The sequence below is a fragment of the Danio rerio genome, chromosome 1 (assembly GCF_049306965.1).
Source record: "Danio rerio strain Tuebingen ecotype United States chromosome 1, GRCz12tu, whole genome shotgun sequence".
Lineage (NCBI taxonomy): Eukaryota > Metazoa > Chordata > Actinopteri > Cypriniformes > Danionidae > Danio > Danio rerio.
In genome coordinates, this window is record NC_133176.1 from 24,674,358 (window position 1) to 24,697,227 (window position 22,870).

At 34.3% G+C, this 22,870-nt stretch overlaps 1 protein-coding gene across 8 annotated transcripts in view; it reads right to left on the reverse strand.

Annotated features, from left to right (window-relative positions):
• The window catches only part of adgrl3.1 (adhesion G protein-coupled receptor L3.1), a 203,282-nt gene that overhangs the window by 146,935 nt on the left and 33,477 nt on the right, over window positions 1–22,870 (reverse strand). For all 8 annotated transcript variants that reach the window (XM_073951209.1, XM_073951189.1, XM_073951177.1 and 5 more), the window contains exons 2-3: window positions 6,802–6,949; window positions 4,959–5,172 (exon numbers count right to left, since the gene is read on the reverse strand). In XM_073951209.1, the coding sequence (XP_073807310.1) occupies window positions 4,959–5,172; window positions 6,802–6,925 (338 nt within the window). In that variant the 5' untranslated portion in view covers window positions 6,926–6,949. The remainder of the gene's footprint in view (window positions 1–4,958; window positions 5,173–6,801; window positions 6,950–22,870) is intronic.

Below are 22,870 nucleotides of genomic sequence, written 5' to 3' on the forward strand. Positions count from 1 at the left end.
TGATCTTTGAAACTTTGAAGATCTTTTACATTCACACAACATGAAAGGTAATATCCATAAAAAGCATAATAGGGGTATTTTAGCATAGCAATCACTCAACAGTGGCATCGCTCCATTACTAGCTGCATGCTTTAGTTCTGTATACCCAGAAATAATGGAAGTGTCGCTGCCTGAATGTTTTGGAACTGAATTGGGCTGTAGAATAAGGTGTTCATTCACAGTCTTCACGTTTCCATTGATTACACTCACACTTAGAGTGATTCAGAATGGAAATGGACTGTAATATTAAATCCATCCAGTTCAAAATTAAAAACGTACAGTAGAAGCCACCATTTTTATGAATATTTTATGAGGGCAAGACATGGTGTTGCACAGCATGACGCAGTGTGCGATTGTTCTCATGTGTGGCCCATTCCCTCCTTTCCCTACTTTCTTGTTGTGCCACAGGGTGCCAGGTTGATGTCCTCAGTCAAAGTCAAGGGCAGACAGATAGCAGGCTGTGCTCTTGACATTAGCCGGAACTGAAATGATAATGTTTCTTGTGATGACGCATATGCTAATAGGGTTTTGTTCTGCGTGGGTTCTGTTTTCCTTAGTAGCTCGGTTTCGTCTGTGCAGTTTGAAGGCAAAGAATTAATTTGTTCTGCCAAACAATATTAAAAAATGCAAACAGTGGTGGCTAATATGCTGAGGGCTGATGTTTGGGGTGTTTGTTACGTAATGTGGACAATCTCAAATGAGTATATCTGATTACTTCCATGTGTTGCTTCTGAAAGAGCTCTACAAATATACTCTTGCATTGTTCTGCTTTTGAAGCACCATGTCTTTTTCCTGTTTTTTATTACACTCTTATGTGCTAATTATGCCCACAAATCAAAGTGTTGACAGTTTAGCTCTCCACAATGTGCTCAAAAAAAACACACAGGCCGTGTACACTTTGCAAGATTTGGGAGTGACAAGCACTTTTAAATGCTGGAATAAATACCCTAAATTATCATGCCAAGTGTGTAAGGAAAGCAGGATTCACTCCAAGTTGAAAAGGTTGACACAGTGATAACTCAATAGTGGCATCACTGCACTGCCAACTAGGTGGTTATTTTGGGTTGGTGTACTACTCAAATGTAATAAAACTGTCACTGCCTGAAAAAGCATACACATGAACATTTTCTAAATATTATTTTCAAGTATATTTTTCCAAAGTGATAAGAAATCTATGAGAAACAAACTGGGCTACATACTCAGCTCTATTTTAACGATCTAGGAACAAAGTCTTAAGCGCATGATGCAAAAGCACTAAGGGTGTGTACAAATCCACTTTTGCTATTTTAAAGATGGAAAAATATGTCCCAGAACACGGTCTAACAGGCTTGTGCTTATTCTCTTAATGAGTTATAGGTGTGTTTTAAGAATGAACCAATCAGAGTCTCATTTGCCATTTCCTTTAAGAGTCAGTTGCGTCGTGCCATGGCGCATTTGCTATTTACATGGCAGACCTTTTTGAAAAACTGAACACTTCACTAGTGAGAAAACAGTTAAACAGACACTCTGCAGCACAAGGATAAATAATGAGCCTCCTCTATTCGGCCTTTTTACTTTCTCTTTACTTTACTTTTACTCTTTATTTTACTGTTTTACTTTTGTGAATAAGGAAATTATGTTGTACGCACTCCACTGAAGACATCCATTAGTCTACATATTTAAATCTGTTTGTTAAGCGTAAAGATTTGTTTCAAAACTAAAAAATAAAATTTGTTTCAAAAATAGAATTTTTTTTTTCTAAATTCAGTTCTGATTCAAGTGGATTTTCTATTTTAATAACGTGGCGCAAAATGTAAAAATTTGTTGCACTGGTCTGAAAATTGCAACAAATCGCGCCATACACATCTTGCGCCGGGTGTAGGATAGGGCCCACTGTTTTTTAGACCTGTGTGAACCAGAAATTGCTCAGAACTTTATTTTAGTATGTTGATGTACTTCCAACTGAAATGGAATATTGAGTAGGGGGTGCAGCTTTCATTTTGCAAATCATTTTCTTGTAGCAAACTTGAGGTAAGTGTAGCATGGTAAAGAATATTGTGGCTGGAGCCAGAAAGCTGATGACAACAGAGAAGGACCGTTACTTCAAAAGCAAAGGTAAACAGTCAGACTATGATTTATGATTCATTGATTTTCTTTTTGGCTTAGTCTCTTTATTACTCAAGGGTCACCACAGCGGAATGAGCCATCAACTTATCTAGCATATGTTTTAATAAGCATTCCCTTCCAGCTGCAACCCATCACTGGAAAACACCCATACATTTTTATTCCCACAGATACACTACAGACAATTTTAGCTTAGGAAATGTGGGGGAAATCGTAGCACATGGAGGAAATCCACTTGAACATGAGGAGAACATGCAAACTCCACACAGAAATGCCAACTGACCCAGCCGAGGCTTGAACCAGCGACCATCTTGCTGTGAGGTGACATCGAATTAACTTGCACTAATTAATTGTTCACCAGAATATAAAAACGTGAGCTAGCAAAATAAATGTTGTAAACTTAGATTTCACACAGAATTTAAGTGCTAATATATTAATATATATTGTACTACTAGCATTAATATTAGTTTTATATGACATGATTAGGTGAACATTTTCAAACTCAAATTGTTGCAGCCATTGTGATTTTATAATAATTCATATACTATTATAATAACTACTAATATTTTAAATTTTTTTAAATAATATTTTAGCCTATATTTTTATATTTTAAGTTAGATATTTTTATTTTAACTAATATTTTTTAAAATGTGTTATTTGTGGTCATTATTTCAGCTTTATTTAAGTTAATGAAAACCCTTTTAAAATGCTTTATTTACTAATAACAACATTTATATCATTAGAATTATGTAATAAAAATAAAAAAAATACAGGCAACACATTATTTTACATAAACAGTTTCTTTCTGCTTGAAAAATCTAATATATTTATTATATTTATATTTAAATTATATGATTGGCTTCATTTAGTGTACATGTCTCAGAAAAAAAGATGTCTCATTTTACTGTCTATAAATCAAATGAAATTTACAATTTATCTACATAAAAACATTAAACAATTAAACAACGTATCAATAATAATTTAGAGTTAAGAAAAACAAATTGCTAAGAAATAGGAAAGTTTAGAAATTGGAAAAGGGTCACACTTTATTTTGATGGACTATTTGTTGAATTTGAGTTATATTGCATCTACATTGCCAACACATTCTCATTAGATTATAAGTAGACTGTTAGGTTGGGGTTAGGGTTAGTGTAAGTTGACATGTACTTGCAAAGTTTCTTATAGTCAGTTAAATGTCTGTTGAAGGAGCAGTATCAGCAGATATTAAACACACAGTCTACTAATATTTAAATGGAACATCAGAATAAAGTGTTACCAGAAAAAGTATAGCATTTCATCCGCTGTGTAAAACATATGCTGGATAAGTTGGTGGTTCATTCCATTGTGGCGACCCCAGATGAATAAATGTACTAAGCCTAAGGAAAATGAATGAATGAACGAATGAATGAATTGGCATTGTGAAGTTACATGTATTCTATCATTTTTTATGTCATCAATTTGATTGTTGTTCTTAAAATGCTGATAAAATATTTGGATATTTAAACTATTAAAATATTTAGATTTTTGTTACACTGAATGACAGCTTTGTTGGTGTTAAAATGAATTTTATAAAATTTACAATTACAATTTTTATAAAAAATACAATTAAACAAAATGGTAAACAAAAAGAAATTGCACTATATATGTTAATACTAGAAAACCCCTTTTATCATTGAACAATGCAAAAAAAATTATATATATATATATATATATATATACACACACACACACACACACACATACTGTATATATTTATACATATATATACATATATATATATATATATATATATATATATATATATATATATATATATATATATATATATATATATATATATATATATATATACACATATATAGGTTTTTATTTCACATGACTTTTTTAGGGCTCAAAATTAAGGATTTACCAAATTTATCTTTGACCACACCAGAAAGACATAATTATTTCTTAGCCACACTTTTTAAATGTGTCAAAACAAGCAAATTTATAGCTGTATACATGCACTTTTTAATATTTTATATACAGCGGTTAGTACACATAAATGGGGAGTTAATCTCATATTAAAGCAATGTTATTGCAAAGGATGATAATTAAACTATATTAACAAAATAATTGTAAGCAAAAGAAAGCAGGTAAAACATACCACTAGTAATAATGAAAGGATGAACACGTGCCTGAGAATAATTCAAATGAAAGCATGCTGCTGCTGCTGCTGCTTACACAAAAGGTTTGCTGCTTACACGAGCATCGCTTTTTGTCTAGTCTATTTCAAAGAGAACCGATTGCACCAGTTGCGCTTCCTCTACACACGGTTGTTTCGCGCAAATAAACGGGAGTGCGCACTTTTTAATTGTTGCGCGCATCACTTCACCTGTGCGCGCGAGTAATCATCCTCTAATAAGTTATTCACCTGTTTTTGCTCGCGCGAACACAGTTATTTTTGTCAGTCATGCTGCGTCTCAATTCAAATATCAAATTTGCACGCATATTGGCCCATTCTTATTGTTGAATCCTACTTTAAGAAAACTACAATGTAAAAATTATTTCCAACCTGCCAAAATGGCTAGTGGAAACGGCTGTCTAACCCGCCAAAGCTGAAATCTATATATACACACACATACACACATACATGCATACATACATATTTAAATTAATTTAATATTGCATCACTGTTATCCTTTGTGAATAGACTCTTGTTAGCTGCAGTGTGTAAATTGCTACAGGTGCGCACACACACACACACATATACGCACGTACGCACGCACACACTGTGACAACAATAGAGTACAAAGCATGTGAGTGTATCTCTGTACCTGAAGCCCATAATCTTGTAGGCATCAGGCAGATAGCAGCGAGTGTTCTCCATTTGAGCGGGGTCCGAGTCACAGATCTTGTCATCTGTGCGCCCATAATTGGCGCTCTCGATCATAATGACATCAGTGCCCGGGCAGCGCAGTTCGATAGGATAACCCTCACACGACAGCTCTCGACGCACCACAGCCATCGGCACTGGAGCCCGACTCAAAACTGCAAACAGAGACAAAAAAATGACATGAGCAAACTGAACGTTCTTCATCTTTCATTCACTAGCTTTCTCTCTCAAACACACACATAATCCAGTTTTGAGTGTATTAAGGGGGGATCTCATGTAAGGGGAGAAAGGAAGTTATAGAGAGCAAAACTATTCTTTTATTATACAATAGAAAGATCTCACATGCGAGTCCGAAAGTCACATCTATCTAGTTATGTTGTCCTTGGTAATAACCTTTCTTTAAATTACACACAAACACACACACACACACACACACATTGACACTTAAATCAAAAATTACATTCTTTACCGCCACCCTTTTCCTGTTACCGTAGCAACACATTCTGTTCCCGGCATGACGTATAGCCATAGACAAACGGCAACACAATAAACTGCATACAGACAGACGCAGACACACTCGCTCTTCTGAAATTAATCTGAGGGATGTGAATGACACTTGACTGTGTGCAGGAGTTAATTTCACATTCTGCTGCTGCCTCCGATTAGCATACGCACTGACAGCAGAAACACCAAATCAGCATCCAATCAGGAACCAGCGTTTAGCCATCACCGTCGCAATCGTTTCCATTGAGACTTAACAACACACACACACACACAAGAGCCCTTCTGATTCTAGGAGAACGGAAAGGCCAAAAGAAATGACTGTGCATAAGAGTGTGGGCAGGGCTAATGTATAGAATTGAAATGGCTTATGGGCATAATGTAGGTTATTGGTTTAAATAGGATTGAGTGCAGGCAGGAAGGCTGCTGTCGAGGTGGAACTGTGTTTCAGCGCCCTTGAGACCGGTGGAAGGTGAGTGCCAGAGAAAAGAGGCAATCGATGACAGTGAGAAAAAAAGGAGAGCGGCTGAATGAACGTGTGCCTTACAGAGATACAGAGAACGTCGATGAGGGAGCGCTTGTGCTGAGCGTTGCCCTGATGTTTTGAAAACGTTCCCCCAACGGCCAATTCCCTAGTGTGCTCAAAACGCCATGCTAAAGGTCCCCTTGAGGGAGTGAGCGGAGCACACACAGGGTCGCATGTGGCACGGAGCGCACACACATCCAGCGTCTAGACGTCTGCATCTCTTATTATTGATCTGTCAGCTCCTCTTACATCTGCACTCTATCTCACACACTTTTAACAGGTTCACACGCAATTTTTATAGTTATGGATCGGCTCATAAAATGGCTCATTCACGGGAAAATCATCCGGCTGCATTTCATACTTCACTGTGGTGTTTGGCCAAATGCGGCCATCTATTAAAAGGCTTTGGAGTTGTTTTTGTTTGTGTGTTTCCACTTTCTCTCCCCCATATGTGCGCCGTGTATGTGTGAATGTTTTGATCATAACGGATGTGCAGCGGTTGTGAAATTCGGTGATTGCTCATGAATCATTTATTGCTCAGAGAAGAGATGTCTCAATTAATACTTTCCAAAACTTTTAATAAGACGGGGAAAAAAAACTTTGTGGAATTTTCAGAGCTGTGCGCTTCTCTCTCATTTGCCAAGGTTGGGGGGCCAACTAATCAAATAAAAGCAGTAAGACATCTTATTCATCCATCTCTTGGAAAACAACAAAACAAGGGAATAATTGGCTTTTTTTCTCAGAGTGTGCGTCTTACCGAGCGTGACGGGTGTGAAGAGGGTGAAGAAGAAAAGTAGGCATGTGGACCACATGACCGCCGATGACCCTGATGACCTCTGCACTGACTCGCTGAAGCTGCGTCTCGGACACGTTAAAGCCATTGAGCTTCTTTCTGACGCGCACACCTAAAGAAGAAAGGACAAACACAGTGAGCAAAGAGAATGTTAATGCTACAGCTAAAGGTCACTTTTCTTGTACATAGTGTTCAAAATAACAAAAAAAAATTCACAATTGTGTATATATATATATATATATATATATATATATATATATATATATATATATATATATATACACACGCACATACATACATATAAATGCATATTTATATATATATATATATATATATATATATATATATATATATATATATATATATACATACATACATACATATATATATACATACATACATATATATATATATATATATATATATATATATATATATATATATATATATATATATATATATATATATATATATATATATATATATATGAATTATAAGCCCCCCTTTGATTTTTGTTTTTTCTTTCCCAAATAATGTTTAACAGAGTTTAACAAAGGAAATTTTCACAACTATGTCTGATAATATTTTTTCTTTTGGAGAAAGTCTTATGTATTTTATTTCAGCTAGAATAAGAGCAGTTTTTAATTGTTTTAAAGCCACTTCAAGGTCAATATTTTTTAGCCCCTTTAAGCTCAATTTTTTTCGGTAGTCTACAGAACAAACCATTGTTGTACAATGACTTTCCTAATTTCCATAACCTGCCTAGTTAACCTAATTAACCTAGTTAAGCCTTTCAATGTCACTTCAAGCTGTATAGAAGTGTCTTGAAAAATATCTAGTCAAATATTATTTACTGTTATCGTGGCAAAGATAAAATAAATCATTTAATAGAAATTAGTTATTAAAACTATTATGTTTAAAAATGTGATGAAAAAAATTCTTCTCTCTGTTAAACAGAAAATGGGGGAAAACTAAAAATGGGGCTAATAATTCAGGGGGGCACATAATTCTGACTTCAAATGTATACATATACAGGAATGGGCAAAAATACATTAAAATACCAAAAACCCTATTTTTTACAAAATACAGCAGTCACAACGTGTATCAAAATAAATTTCAGTATTTTGTACTTTAAAAATACTACAAAATTCTTTTACAAAGGGGCATGACATTTCTTTGCAAATCTTCCATCAATTAGACCTATTTGATCAATCCCTTCCCCATTAAACTGACTCAGTGAAGTAAACAATGTTTGATAGCAAATTTGGCCAGGAGAATCCAATACTTATTGTAAAAACTGTATTAGTAGTTTTTGGTAATTAAATATTTGTTTAATATGTTGTGACATCTTAAGGCTTACATCTTTCCTCTTCATTAATTTTACAGTGCACCTACTGAACAACTACTGGCACTTGAAACAGCTAATAAAGTATTGTAGGAATCGCCTCTGTAGGACTTATTTTTATGTTGTTTGTATTAACAACAAGCATTCGGCGATAGCAATCCATCCAAAACTACTATTATTTGTAGAGTATAGTATTACTCCTAAGATTTTTTCAATTCTTTATTAAACTGAAGAGTCAATACCATCCAAAGCACCAATTAAAGGATGCATTTATATGATGTCTTAATGTAGATTTCCTACAAAGTATTTTACGGTATTTTAAAAATACAAAAATACAAGACACTAAAGTATTTTGATACAAGCTTTTAAGCCATTTTCATTTAAATATTATTTTGTATTTAAAATACATATATGAAATACATGTATCATAAATACTATCGTGTGTGTGTGTGTGTGTGTGCATGTGTGTGTGTGTGTGTGTGTGTGTGTGTGTGTGTGTGTGTGTGTGTGTGTACAGCAAAATCCTCCCAGTAAAATTTACTTAGTTCACTTAGTCAAAAAATTTTAAATCTTAGTCATAACTTTACGTTTAGTTTAGTTAGTTAATGAGACAATGAAAGGATTAATTAGGTGATGATTGAGCATTAATGACGAGCACATAAGAGAAAAGCACAACTGACTTCAGTCAGCTGAAATATAATCAGCTGAAATATAATACATTGAATCTCTCAAAATCTCAGCAGAGGATCAAATTGAACAATAAGCAACTCCACAAACCAAATGCTCTCTGAATTGATATAGACATATACACATAATATATACACATATATTTGCCCCCTGTTTAAGTTTTTCCCAAATTTCTGTTTAACGTAGAGAAGATTTCTTCAACAGATTTCTAAACATAATAGTTTTCATAACTTATTTCTAATAACTGATTTATTTTATCTTTGTCATGATGACAGTAAATTATATTTTACTAGATCTAGACACTTCTAAATAGCTAAAAGTGACATTTAAAGGCTAATTAGGCAGGTTATTGTATAATGATGGTTTATTCTGTAGACTATGGAAAAAAATAGCTTAAAGGGGCTAATAATTTTGTCCCTAAAATGGGACAAAAAAGAAAATTTTTCTTGCTAAAATAAAACAAGTAAGACTTTCTCCAGAAAAAAATATTATCAGACATACTGTAAAATTTTCCTTGCTCTGTTAAACATCATTTAGGAAATAGAAAAAAAAATCAAAGGGGGCTAATAATTCTGACTTCAACTTTAGTATATATATATATATATATATATATATATATATATATATATATATATATATATATATATATATATATATATATATATATATATATATATAGTCACAGAATAGCTTTTTCTCCAAACTGAGAACATTCAGTACAAGATGTGTTCTTGTGCCCACAAACAGCTCGATACAACAGAAGTAGAACAGAATGCAAAGATTTCCAGTAATGTCAGTGGTCTGAAAGACATGCATACATTGACTAAATTTTAAAAAATGTTACCGACAAACATCTAGTTTGAGTATTATTGTACCTCAGGTTTGTTTTTGTTTTTTTGTATGATAAAAAAATATTTGTTAAATGAAAGAATGTTTGGTAATAGTTCACAACACACACACACACACAAAGAAAAAAAAGATACTTTTTTTTTCAACCCGTTTTTTTTTTTTTGAAAATCATACTGGTCTCTGAATCATGTCTGTGTAATGAAGTCGATGACACTGAAAAACAAATCCATAATATTTAATAGAGTTTATTGATTGTTGTGTGTGTATGACCATGCAACCAGTTAATAACCTGTCAAAAGCAAAATGAACACCGCTATTTTAATTCCAACACTTTTATGTACCTTTTTACTTGACTTTGATTTAAAATAAAACTTTGGTTTTTATATGAAGGTCACACCATCACATTAAAAATGTGATGAAACTTTTATCATAATTGTACTATATTCTAAATCTCTACTCTTATCTGCCTTCCATTTTCAATCTTACACCATGAAATCTATTGAATATTAAGAGACATTAAGTACACAAAGGTATTATATATGAACATAAGAAGATCTAAAAGGGGAATAGAATAAACATTGTCTATTTAATAATTCAGTTTTGTTTTTTTACTTTAAATATCACTTATATTATGTTAACTATGCATAATTTCTGATCAAGAACATCCTTTTTCCAAACAAAATTGTAAAAATTATAAATATATATGCTGAAATCAGGCTTATGACAAAGACATCTGCCATTTTATTTTCTGTATGTACAGTCCTGCTACACATATTGTTACAAATTAGGAGTACAAAAAGTTTATTTTAAGGCAGTTTATCTTCTAAAAGTCTGCATATCTAAATGGGTCATATTTGTTTAATGTATAATAGTAAATTCAGAAGCATTACAGCATAGGATTAAAATCCAGAGACAATACTCCTGAGAAGACACATGTGGAGCTTGGTTAATGCCTCCTACAACAGCTTAATGCATCTGTCCTCTTTCCCTCTCCCACACACACACACACACACACACACACACACACACACATGCAGATAGTTATATATGGCTTGCCTGCGCTGAACATCTTTACCTTATTAAAAATAAAGCACTATACAGCCACTGTCTCATTAAACTTACATAAACACTCAACAATGCCACTCAGTCATTAGAAACACACAGTTGCACGCTCCATCTTTTTTCCTTATGCACATAAACACACACTCAGCTTAAACACTCTCTCTTTCTTTGTCTGAGTGATTGATGGCTCCTTAACTAAAGTGAGCAGGAGGGTTTCGAGCAGATGTCCCACGCTATAAACATGAACATATGGACATATGCCCGCAGTACCAGTAAAGAGTGTGTGTGTGTGATCAAATGACCATGTAATCAGGCTACCAGTTCATTTCTGGTAAAAAGAGCCAGCATCTTAGATCTCTGAGTAATATCAAATATACTGTATGGAAACCTGTGTATATGGTAAATTGTCAATCAGCTAGTCAATCATATGAATAGGTGTGAGTGTGTGAGCAAGTTTCTGATTATTATGTCCACATTCATTCATAGCCCATGTTACTGGAGGCATCAAATTATTCTTTCTTAGCCTGTTTTCAGCAATCCGTCTGATTTGGCAGCCAAAAAAAGGAAAATTCTTCTAGCATTTATCTGCTTGTTATTCAAAACCTGTATGGCTTTTGTGGAAAACAAAAATCTCTTCCTTTTCTTTGTCCATTTGTCAAAGACAAAAAGAGTTTTATAAACTAAAAAAATCTAATCAGGCATTTCTAGAACAAGAATTTTTGTGACTTTATTGAAGAATCACTGTGTAGCCTCAAAACAATAAATCAGGTCCATCTGGCCATTTTATATTTTTTGGTCATCTCAAAGACAAAATGTGTCCCAATTAAACCCGAATTCACCCTAATTGTCATTTTCAATTTTTATACTTTGCCACTGTCTATCAAAACACTAGATTTTTTTTCAGTAAAAATAATATAAAATTTGATACACTTTTTAATGTTTAATTAATATTAGGCCATTTTTAATAGAGTCAGAAAAACACATACTATTATTTTTATTTTAAATGTATTTTATTTGTATTTTTTGCAACACATTTCTAAACATAATAGATTTAATAACTCATTTCTAATAATTGATTTATTTGATCTTTGCCAAATAGCAAATAAACTCTCTCTCTCTCTCTCTTTCTTTCTATATATATATATATATATATCTATATATATATATATATATATTAACTAGTCAGGTTAGGGTAATTAGGCAAATTATTGTATAACGATTGTTCTGTAGACAGTCGAAATAAAAATTAGCGTAAAGGGGCTAATAATGCTGCTTGTTCAAACTACTTTTTTAAAGTGAGCTGAATCAACACAATTCCCGAAGTTTGTTTGGGACAACTTAATTGTTTTATGTTTAACTGACCTAAATTTGCAACAAACAAAAAAATTACGTTAACTTAATGGATTAATTTTGGAAGTAATGGCATGGAACTCAGCAGTTTTTACATTGAATGACAATGGTGCCTCATTTTATACACATTTTTAATTCTTATTTTCACAGAAATGATTTGACGGTATGATAACATTGGATAAAAATATCACGATTTCATGGTTTTACAGTATTGTGATTGCTGTTCTAAAATATGTTCTTTTTAAATGTCTGGGTAAAAAAAAAAAACTTTTTCTTGAACTTTTTTAAACACAATATATATATTATTTTTTTAAGAAACATTTTTAAATATTTTTTAATAGTAAATATGTCAGATAAAATGTTCAAATAAATCATTGACTTCGGCTGTAAAAACACAGATTTCTTTACAATTTAAAACGGCATCTTTGGATCTATTACTAAAAAAATTCTAAATAAAAAATCTTACACATACCTTAGGAACTATATAGCAGAAAATGTTGGTGGTTATAAAACCTTGACTTTTCCAAACCACAGTATACCTTGACGTCCCATGCCTAATAAACACTTTACCTGCATTTTTTTTTACAGATTCTTTGTACATAAAATCACTTTTATAAACTTGTAAACATCTTGATTTTGACCTCCATATAACGGACCCTACTCACAAGCACTATTTAGACAACAGCAGTTTAAACATAATTCAAAATACCTTTTTTAAGTTTCGAAAAAGAAATTGTGTATTTGTGTACATTATGAGCTGTCAATTAGTGTAAACAAAATGATGAATAACACTTTTTCAACTAGTAAAACTGGTCAAAGATTAAGTGATCACACTAAATTTGATCATATTTTATTTTAATTTTGCTGAAAATTGGTCAAATCTAGTTTCTATATAAACGTATCTACAACTAAGTAACTAATTTTGATTTAATAGTACAAAATATGCTCATGCTTTTAGCAAATTCCTCAATTGCGTCATTGTTTAGCATGATCCATTTGGCCATATGCTAATCTTAATCACTTAATGACCTAATTAGCTACTTCAGCATAACCAATGTGTGGCCACTCTAGGATGTATAATGCTGATTAACCAGTGGGCATCTGTGGGTGACCGTCAGGGGTGCTGTTATTCACTCATTAGCTTTTCACTTCCTTAAAGATCTCATGATGTGTGTGTAATCTGTAGTTGGATACAAGTCAATTACTAATCAATGTGCAGAACATTCATGTGTGTAAGTGTGTGAGTTTTCAGATAATGAAATTAAATGTAAATAATGACTAAATTCTTGTAAATAAAAAACAAGGAAAAATGGTTTAATATAAGTAAATTAGCATTTGTGGATATGAAATTTACAAAAAAAAATGTAATTTATAATAAAACAAGCATTTCTTTTAGTAGAGGCAGATTCATAAAAACCAAAACAGAAACATCTTGCTGTATATTTTCTTTAATAAATGAGCCAATGTTTCCAAAATTGTACAGAATAATTACAATCCCAAAATAAATGAAAAAAGTTTTAGAATGTCAAATATTAGAATGAAACTTTAAAAAAAAAAATTTTTTTTTTTGATAGAATAAAATGTGTTTATTAGAACATAATGTAGCTGTTTTTGTTTGCTGCAGCTAGTCCTCTCCACCCACCGTTTCTACGTATCTGTCAAAGTATGCCTCAATCTCCGCCTCGGCTTTAACTTTGCACTGTTTTTGCACAGCAAATGTGACAGGATACACGTTAATATGCACTGCTCTATGGATATCCGCTATGTTAATGTACAAAATAAACCTGACGTTTACACGTCCACAAACTAAGATCGAAGCTTGTTTCTTTTATAACTGTACAGATATACTGCTGTGGTGATTAAGACGATAAAATCGCTGTAATTCATTAACATGCACTATTTTAAAACTGTTTTAAACTTGTAAAACTGATTCTTGATCACATTTGATGATGATTGATGATCACAGCGAGCTTAAGAGGTCTTTTAATCCCGGTTGCTTTGCGCACGTCCTGTCTTGTTGATTTGATCAACTTGATCATCGCCATTCACATTTTAGTTAATGTGTAAATAGTAATAGTAAAATTCAGAGTTGTATTTGTTGACAATAAAAACAAATGTTTAATATATTATTGTATTTTTTTACTTGATTTCCTCTTGTTGTCATATAATAAGTGTACAGTTTTATATTGGCCATTTGCTTTATCAGTTAATTACCATATCTTGAAATATTGTTCAGCTTATATTTAATATTGGACCAGCTCTATAAAGCTCAGATATATACTGTTGCAGACAGATGAACTAATCAAAAACCACTGTAGATTTTTTTTTTGACAATTTGACAATCGTGATCCATCCGTAGTAAGTATACTCAGTAAAAAGCATTCCCTCACTTTACTCTCATATTCTCATTTTAAGAGCTGTGCATCGATGGACTTGCTCTTCAGTGTTTGTACTTTCAGCAGTGAAATTTAATCACACTGAACTGAAGTAAACTGAACTTAAACTATGAAAATTGAACTGACACATTTTTTATTTACAAGAACGTCAATGTTAAGCTGCTTTGACACAATCTATATTGTAAAATTGCTAGAGAAATAAACATGAATTGAATTGAAATTAGAAAGCTGTGTTGGAAACAGTTGCATCTCTCCTACTTTATTACCTCACCATGACTGAGCAGATAAAGCCTCCTAACAATAAATAGGTGGCGTTGGCGTGCAAATGTGGGCGCTCATGCGTTAATGTATACATCCCTGTGACATTAGGCATTTTTCCAGCTTAGATTCAATAAATGGATTTTTCTAGAGGGTCAGAAAGTTTTGAGTACAGAATGTTAGAATTAAAAAAAAAAGATTTATATGTTGACAGACTTCATTTTCTTGCAAATGACCTCTTTAAAACCTTGCAAATATGTTTTAAATCTGACGTAGGCTCAGGTTGTGTTTCTCTAAAAACAAACGCCACTTGGTGTGACGTGCTGTTTTGTAACGCAATGCCAATCACGCAGTTTTAAGTGTGGCTGAAGTGTCTGAATACTTTTGGGAGGTGCAGTAGAGGGAACGATATTTGATAGAGACTGACAAGTAAAAGTTAGCCAATTTCCAAGTTCATTTCCTGCAGTCGACTTACTCTACGAGTGCGTTTACTGTACGTGCTGATATCCAATCCCTCCCCCAACACACACGCTTGCTGTCACTCTCGCTCTCTGTCTGACAATCCATAACGCCGCATGGCAGTTTTTGACTCAATTGTGCTGTGGGATGTGGAACTTGGTAGAGTTTGGCTATAAATTATGCCACAGAGATGCTTGCATGCCTCGGTCTCGTTCTGGCAATTTTTGTCTGGCATGGCATGACCTCCCATCTACCCCTGCAGCTCCGTGTGTCCAGTAATGAGAGCAGCAACCTCTCTCTCTCTTCTTCTCTCTCTGTAAATGAGGGTCTGCCTGAACCCTCAAATCAGGGAGTTGAACAGTAATGGCACACAATTAAAAAAACACGAGCATGTAAACCCCCACCATCTCGCTCTCCACATTCCTCCCCTTGTCCTGTCATATCTCCATCACTCTCTCTCTCCCCATCCCTTCTGTTCACATTCCTCATTGTGCATTTCAGTGGCATGAGGACAGGGGGAAAAAGCAACTGACCTCTTTTTTTTGTTCCCTCCTTTTTTTGGTTTTGTGCGGCATGGTTGATCGACATAGTAAGATAAATACCTTAAATGCATCTTCACAATACAACTGGAGAGCACATCAAAAATGATGAAAACACTTTTAAACAATCATCATTGGTTCTTGAATGTCTTCATTTACGTTTAAAAATGTTCATGGATTTTCGTTTAATTGGCAGGAGGAAACAATGTCAGAATGAAAACTTTAGTGACTAAGCAACAATCCTAATTCTACCCCTTTGCCCTTTCCATTACACGCGGTCACTTGAAGGGGTAGGGGTGACCCAATTCTCTTTAGCTTAAAGGTGTAGGGCTAAGGGGAAGGGCTAGATACCCCTCGAAAGAGAGATTTTTCAGGACCAACCTCAAAACCAATGGGTAAGAAAATTTCCCAGAATACACCAGCCACAATGGCTGCACCCGAAAGTAGAGGATCCACGCTCTGTTTCAAGGGCCAAGGGGAGAGGGAAAGGGTAGGGGTATAAAAATAGAATTAAGATTGGACCTAACTTGGGACAATACAGCATATAATTCAATCTTCAGCACACACTAATATTACAAATATATTATATCAGAACTGCTGACTCTTTTATAGGAATGTACAATATATCTGTGTCATGTCAGCTATCGGATAACATTTGTCAAAATGGATCTAATTGCAGAAAACATATTGTTAACCAAAAAAAAAAAAATATATATATATATATATATATATGAATATCAAAATTCTGAATAGAAACACAGAAGTAAAACAGTCCATGTCTTTGGACTGTGGGGAAAACAGGAGCATCCGGAGGAAACCCACATGAGCACAGGGAAAACATGCAAACTCCACAAATAAAATACCAACTGGTACAGTCGGAACTTGAACCAGAAATCTTCTTTATGTAATTTCAATATGGACATAATTACATTAAGTTGGCTACATTCACCTGTATTGTAAATTTTGTAGTGCAGACAAAAAATTATTCTAGAGGTTTAATATTAGAAGCTCAACATTTATTCGTAAAAGAATTCTAATATCAACTTATCCCTATTTTGCTTTGTAATGTTGTGGAAGTTTTGGACTAAAATCAATGTGCCTGAACGCACTACAGCAACTAAACTTTTAGACAACTAGCAGTTGCTGTTTGGCATTTTTGACTTTGAGAGTTCGAAGGAGAATTTGAATGGGTTGTGCGGTTCACATCCCCATGAGTTCACTGAATTTGTAGTTCATGCAAGAGAATTCAAGCTGACCTGCACACTCAGGAATCTTGCTACTGTATTTTCAACTATAGAGACTTTCTGGCATCCCACCATTACCAATAAAATCGCATCACAGATGCACTGAATGAGCCAATCGGATTTCAGCAGACCCCACCCTTTGCCCCGCCTAATCGCTTTTCTCTCAATCATTAAAAAGGGGAAAAAACATTAAAAAGAGATTTCTAATGATGGTGCGGGTGACTTTTGGCTCTGATAGAGGGCATGTAGATGAAACTTCTGTATTCCAAGCCTCAAAGAGTCATAAATCTTTATTCATTTCCCCCATGTTTCAATAATTCAGAATTCACCATGCTGAAATCACTATTAATCTCAAAGGAACAAACACACATATACACACACACACACACACACACACACACACACACACACACACACACACTGAAAGCACTGGGCTGAGTTCCTATAGCCTTTGCTCATAATAGATTCTGTGTCTGTCTCCGGCTCACTCTTCATACTGCCAATACGACTGAGTCTCTCTGATTTATCTTTTATTATGTCCCACAATCTACTTCTAAAGCACTGCGCACATTTTCTTTTTTTTTTGTACATGCACAAAAAAGCTACATTCATGTACAAACAGATTATTGCCTTTCCTGACACACACATGCACAAACAGAAAATAACAAACTCAATGATAAAAGACTGACAACATTTGTGCCCAAACAAAAGATTATACTACTATACATGAATGTATGAATATGGCACAGTGCAGAAGGTAGTATACAAATCTGATCTCTTTGAGTTTGTCTTAAAACTATCATTAAAATACTGCAACATGACACTCAATTGGGTGCTAATTTATTGAGATGAGAATAGCATTTGCTATTAATGGGAATGACAATGAGGGACAAAAGTCCAATTGTTCCTGATTGTAATTGTAATTGTAAATGGATGATTTAATTTTTAGATTATTTCTCCATCTGCTATATGTCTTAAACACATTCTCTGTCAGATGTTTGAACGATGTTGTTTACTATACTTTTATGTGGCATTATGGCTGTTTTTTATTCGTTTTGTTTTCATTACACAGCCTAGGCGCTGTTTAGAATTAAGCAAATCCTTCATCTGGATCGTTATTGCAGTGATTAAAATATTTTTGGCTTATTATATATTTGTCAGCTATTTGTTTTCAACTTAACTGATGCAGTGTATAGGTTTTTATTTCTTAGAATACATCATCAGAATACATACTGTATGTCTTGTCTTTTTTTCAGGATGGAAATGCAAAGACTCATTGGGCTCATGTTGTGAAAAAGGGATTCATTATAACTAATGAACTGACCACCAGTTGGCCTGAACCCCACTGATATACTCTGAGATGTGCTGGGGTAGATTTAACAGTGCTATTTCTGCTCAAGGTCAGATAGTGACCAACTTTAGGATCATCTTTAGTTTTTTTTTTTTATCATGGCATGGAATTGACAATCATAGGCAATGTCACAAAGCTAAATTCCACCAAGAGTTGAGTTCATATTTAGCTGAGATTTTGTATTGTTAAAAAGAACACCTTCTTTATCTGACCCCAAAGAGAACCACTTTCTAATCCAGACTTTCAGACTGGACTTCAGGTCAACGGATGGTCAGTTCTACGGTTGGGCGATGTCGACCAATTTGGCATTGTACGATGTCTAATGTAAAACATCGCAATGGACGATGGCATTGTTGTCATAGGCGGCGAATTAATTATAAGTAATTATGTTGGTGCCAGTGGTGTAGTGGTTAGTGCGTCGACACATGCACTCCGGTGCTCGCGGCGAACTGGGTTCGATTCCGCCTTGCGGTCCTATGCCGATCCTTCCCCTCTCTCTGCTCCCAATGCTTTTCTTTCAATTCTCTCTACTGTCCTATCAAAAATAAAGGTGAAAACCCCAAAAAAATAATAATAAAAAAATTAAAAATAATTATGAATAATTAATTATTTCATGACAAATTAATTATTTGTAGCCTAACGTTTCAACTACCTGTTCTGCATGGTCTTTGTTTTACCCATAACCAAATCATTAATATATAAAAGGTAAGTTACACACAAATTACCACCTGTCAATCCTTTTTTCCACGGGACTCTTGCATGAATAGGCAGAGTGATCAGTATTGTTATAATGTGCCGACAAACTTAGTTATTAAAAAAGCATAACCAACAGGAACCAACCAACAGTATCTGAGGTTTTTACTAAAATTACTAAGTAAAAGCATGAAAGCGAAATATTTAAGCAGTGTACTGACGCTTATTTACTCTTCTGATTCAAAAGACAGAAGAGTCATTAGACAGAGATAAGATTAGTTAAACATCACGTTCAACACCTATAGTGAGACGCCATCCAGCAGTACATCCTTGATAAACTGTCGGATGTGCACTGCTCTCTGGGGTTTTGTGCTTAAAGCACCCGTTGACTGCCTGGAGCTCAGACGTGCGCACACTGTAGCACATCCAACAGTTTGTGTGTGGTCACATAATGTGCGTTTTCAGCCATATAGTGTGGACTGAGATTTGTTCAGAAATGCTTGATGAAACGGCAGTGTGAACGTGGATCGTTTTTGTTCTAAAAAGCCATTTTAAAACTAAGACGTATTAGTGTAAATGGGGCCTATGTATTTTTTTGCAAGCAGGTTGCTGCCGCGACGAAGGCTGGGTTGGAGGATCGTGATGCTGGCTCAGCATTGTGATGTCTATTGGCCAGTATGACTTCTAACATGGTTGAGGAATAAAAAGTTACATGCTGCATCAGTTAGGATAGAAAGAAAAGCTGCCAAATAACAAGCCAAAAAAAATTAATAACTGCAATAAAGATCCAATCATAAACTCTAATCAACATCCAAACAGCGAGTTTGCTTTTGGCTGGGCAGTGCTGTAATTTTCATTTGGTGAGCTTCAGTTTTGAATGTTTGTTTAATGTCAGTGGGTTTGTTTTTCTTTTTGATAAGATCCCAATGCATGCATAAACAAATGCATTTTTGTCCAAAATCTAACTGTTTGACCCTTGTCACAGACCCAGATTTTCAATCTATTAAAAATAGTATTTAAAACATCGATTAGAAAATGCAATATTATTTTTTTAAGGAATTAATCGAAAACTATTTTGTTTTGTGTTGAATCTGCATCGGTCAGAAAACTAACTGCAACTGTAATCACGCTACATCCAACAATTTGATGAGGTTTTTATTGCAGTACTAGGCTGGCTAAAAGACCACAATGATCATAGATTGAATAAGGGACATGAACTGTGTGAAGAAAAAGAAAACATCTCTGAACACAATATATTTGCTGTGTCATTTCTCATAAAAATGGCGTTTCATTAAATTATGCAAAATCAATTTTTAATTGTGCATTTCAATAAAATTCTGGGCATAAGATTATCTGTGTCATTTAAAACATTTCAAATGTAATTTCCACCACAGAATGTAATTAAACACAATTCATTTGATAAATGCTGAGCATTCGGACAAACAAAAGCCACAGAACGTGACAAATGTTCAGATTCTTCTCCTCTATCAGATACCAAATAGCTCTTATTTCTGTACTCACTGTAAAAGAGCTTTGTTCTGATGCGCTGTCTGCTGGGCACTTCAGTAGGCAGAGTGGGGCACTGGCACAGTCCTGTCACCCTACATTCATCTACAGTCAGCTACAGGCTAAACACTACTTCAGCCACTGGCTAACATGCTACAACTGAATGTTTCCAGTGGGTGTACAGAGACGCAAAGGCTTATAGATAGTATTGTGGATAAACTCTAAAGAAATAGCATAGCTTCAGGTTTTAAAAGGCTGTAGTCGATTTCTCAAGGCTAATGTGGATTTAAAGCTGTGGTTTGTAGTCTAACTTTCTAACACGGCCAAAGGTTAAGGTGGTCTAGACTGCTTTGTGCCATAATAAAAGCCTCTTTCTGAAAGCAATCTCTAACGGCTCGTGTATGTCAATGAGGCATTCAGTGGGTCTTATTCCACACAACCAAAGTGAATTGGTAAATTTGTAAAAAAGCAAATGATTTTTGAATACCCAATTTAGAGACACATTCGCCCTACTCTGGCTTTATGAATAGGCCCAATGTGTTCATCCTCACTTGAAAAATGTCGTCTTAAGAAAAATGCATCTTTGATGTTCCTTGAAGTTAAAACTAAACTCAGCAGATGTTTTTTCTTTTATATATAATTCATGCAGTTTCACTCTTAAAGGTTTGCTTTTGCACAAATATTATGCTCAAAGTAGAACCAAATGTTTTGCAATCGAGTAATCATGCAGTACTACTTATTCAAGTAACATTATATTACTATAATTGTGTGACACCACCTCTGATTGACCTGAAATTATCTAAATGATCATTTCAGCTGGTCACATTTTCTGCCAACATGTGATCTAATTATGCAATACTAAAGTGCTCAATATGCGCAGCCTTATTCAGCATGATGGAGCTGATAATTAAGGCCATTTCATTAGATATTCAAGATGAATATTCACTATTGTGGATTCGGGTGAAGTGGTGAAATATTTACGTGTTTTCTCCTCCATATTTTATGCTGTGTCTAAATTCACACAGTGTGACAGAGAGATAGAGGGACAGAATAAGAAATTAAGAGAGAGAAAGACAGTTTGAATTTGAAAGATTTTTTTGTCTAAAATACCATTTCATTGATGATTCATTTTTATAATACATTACATTAATTTAACAAAAAAAATGATGATTTTGTCACATTCAAAAGAATTTAGTGTGTTAATGAGGCTCTGTGTTCTGGTTTTGATGGTGAACTGCTGTTTTTAAAGAGAGAAAGAAAAGGAAAAGCTGGGTAGGAACTCTAAAAAATGCGGTCTATGTAGGCAGTACACAATAGTAGGAAGGCAACCATGTATGTCTGAATCCAGTGTTTGTGTAACATTCTGTCTACTCCATCTGGTCATTTCTGAGTAGATCTGTGTCAGAAATCATTTACTCTTCCCTATATAGTGAGCCATGTGGCACGCTAGCTATTATCTTGCTCTGACAAGTTCATTCTCTACATATTTCACTCTGCTTTGCCCATAATACATTATGATTTGCAGCTGATAATTTACCTTTTGGTGATGCGTTCATGTAAGACTAATCCCTTAAGGTTATAAATTCCAATTAGGGATGCTCAAAATAACCCATTAAATGTTAAGCGAAAGGGTGCGTTTTTAACCGATCAGTTAAAAGATTCAAAAATATCATTTAATATATTTTTAAAGTTTGGTTGCATAAGAGGCTCAATGCACTTTTGCATTGAGAGGGGCATCTTTTGTATTATTTACTATAGGTCGCTAGTGTACTAACGGTTGCAGGCGCCCTACATGCCTCACGTTTTTGCTGTTGCACCTGTGTGCTCACAGTTGAAAAAAAAAAGTGAACCCTGAGTGGAAAAAGCGCACTACGTCAGTCACGTCTTTTTCATTCTTCAATCAAATGAAAGCAGAGGCAGTGTTTTGTGTTGTCAAGACGACTACGGAGAACTTTTAAAGATTGAGGAGAGACAAGGGTTTCAAGTTATCCAGAATTTCTAAATCTTGAACATCACAATAATATTAAATATTACAATTATAATAACATCAACATCAACACTGATCCAGTCATTTCCAAGTGATATAACAAAAAAGAGAGCACCGCGCTTCCTCTTTTTTTTTTTTTTTTTATCAAAAAAGGCAGGTTGATGCACTTTACGTTTTTGGAACATAAAAGTGTGTTCGGTGTGATCGGCCCCTAAATGTGCAACACATATTTGTTAACTCACTGATTGCACCTGTCCTGGATCTGCTTCATCAACTCAGTAAATAGGCTATTGATAATTTAGTGTAC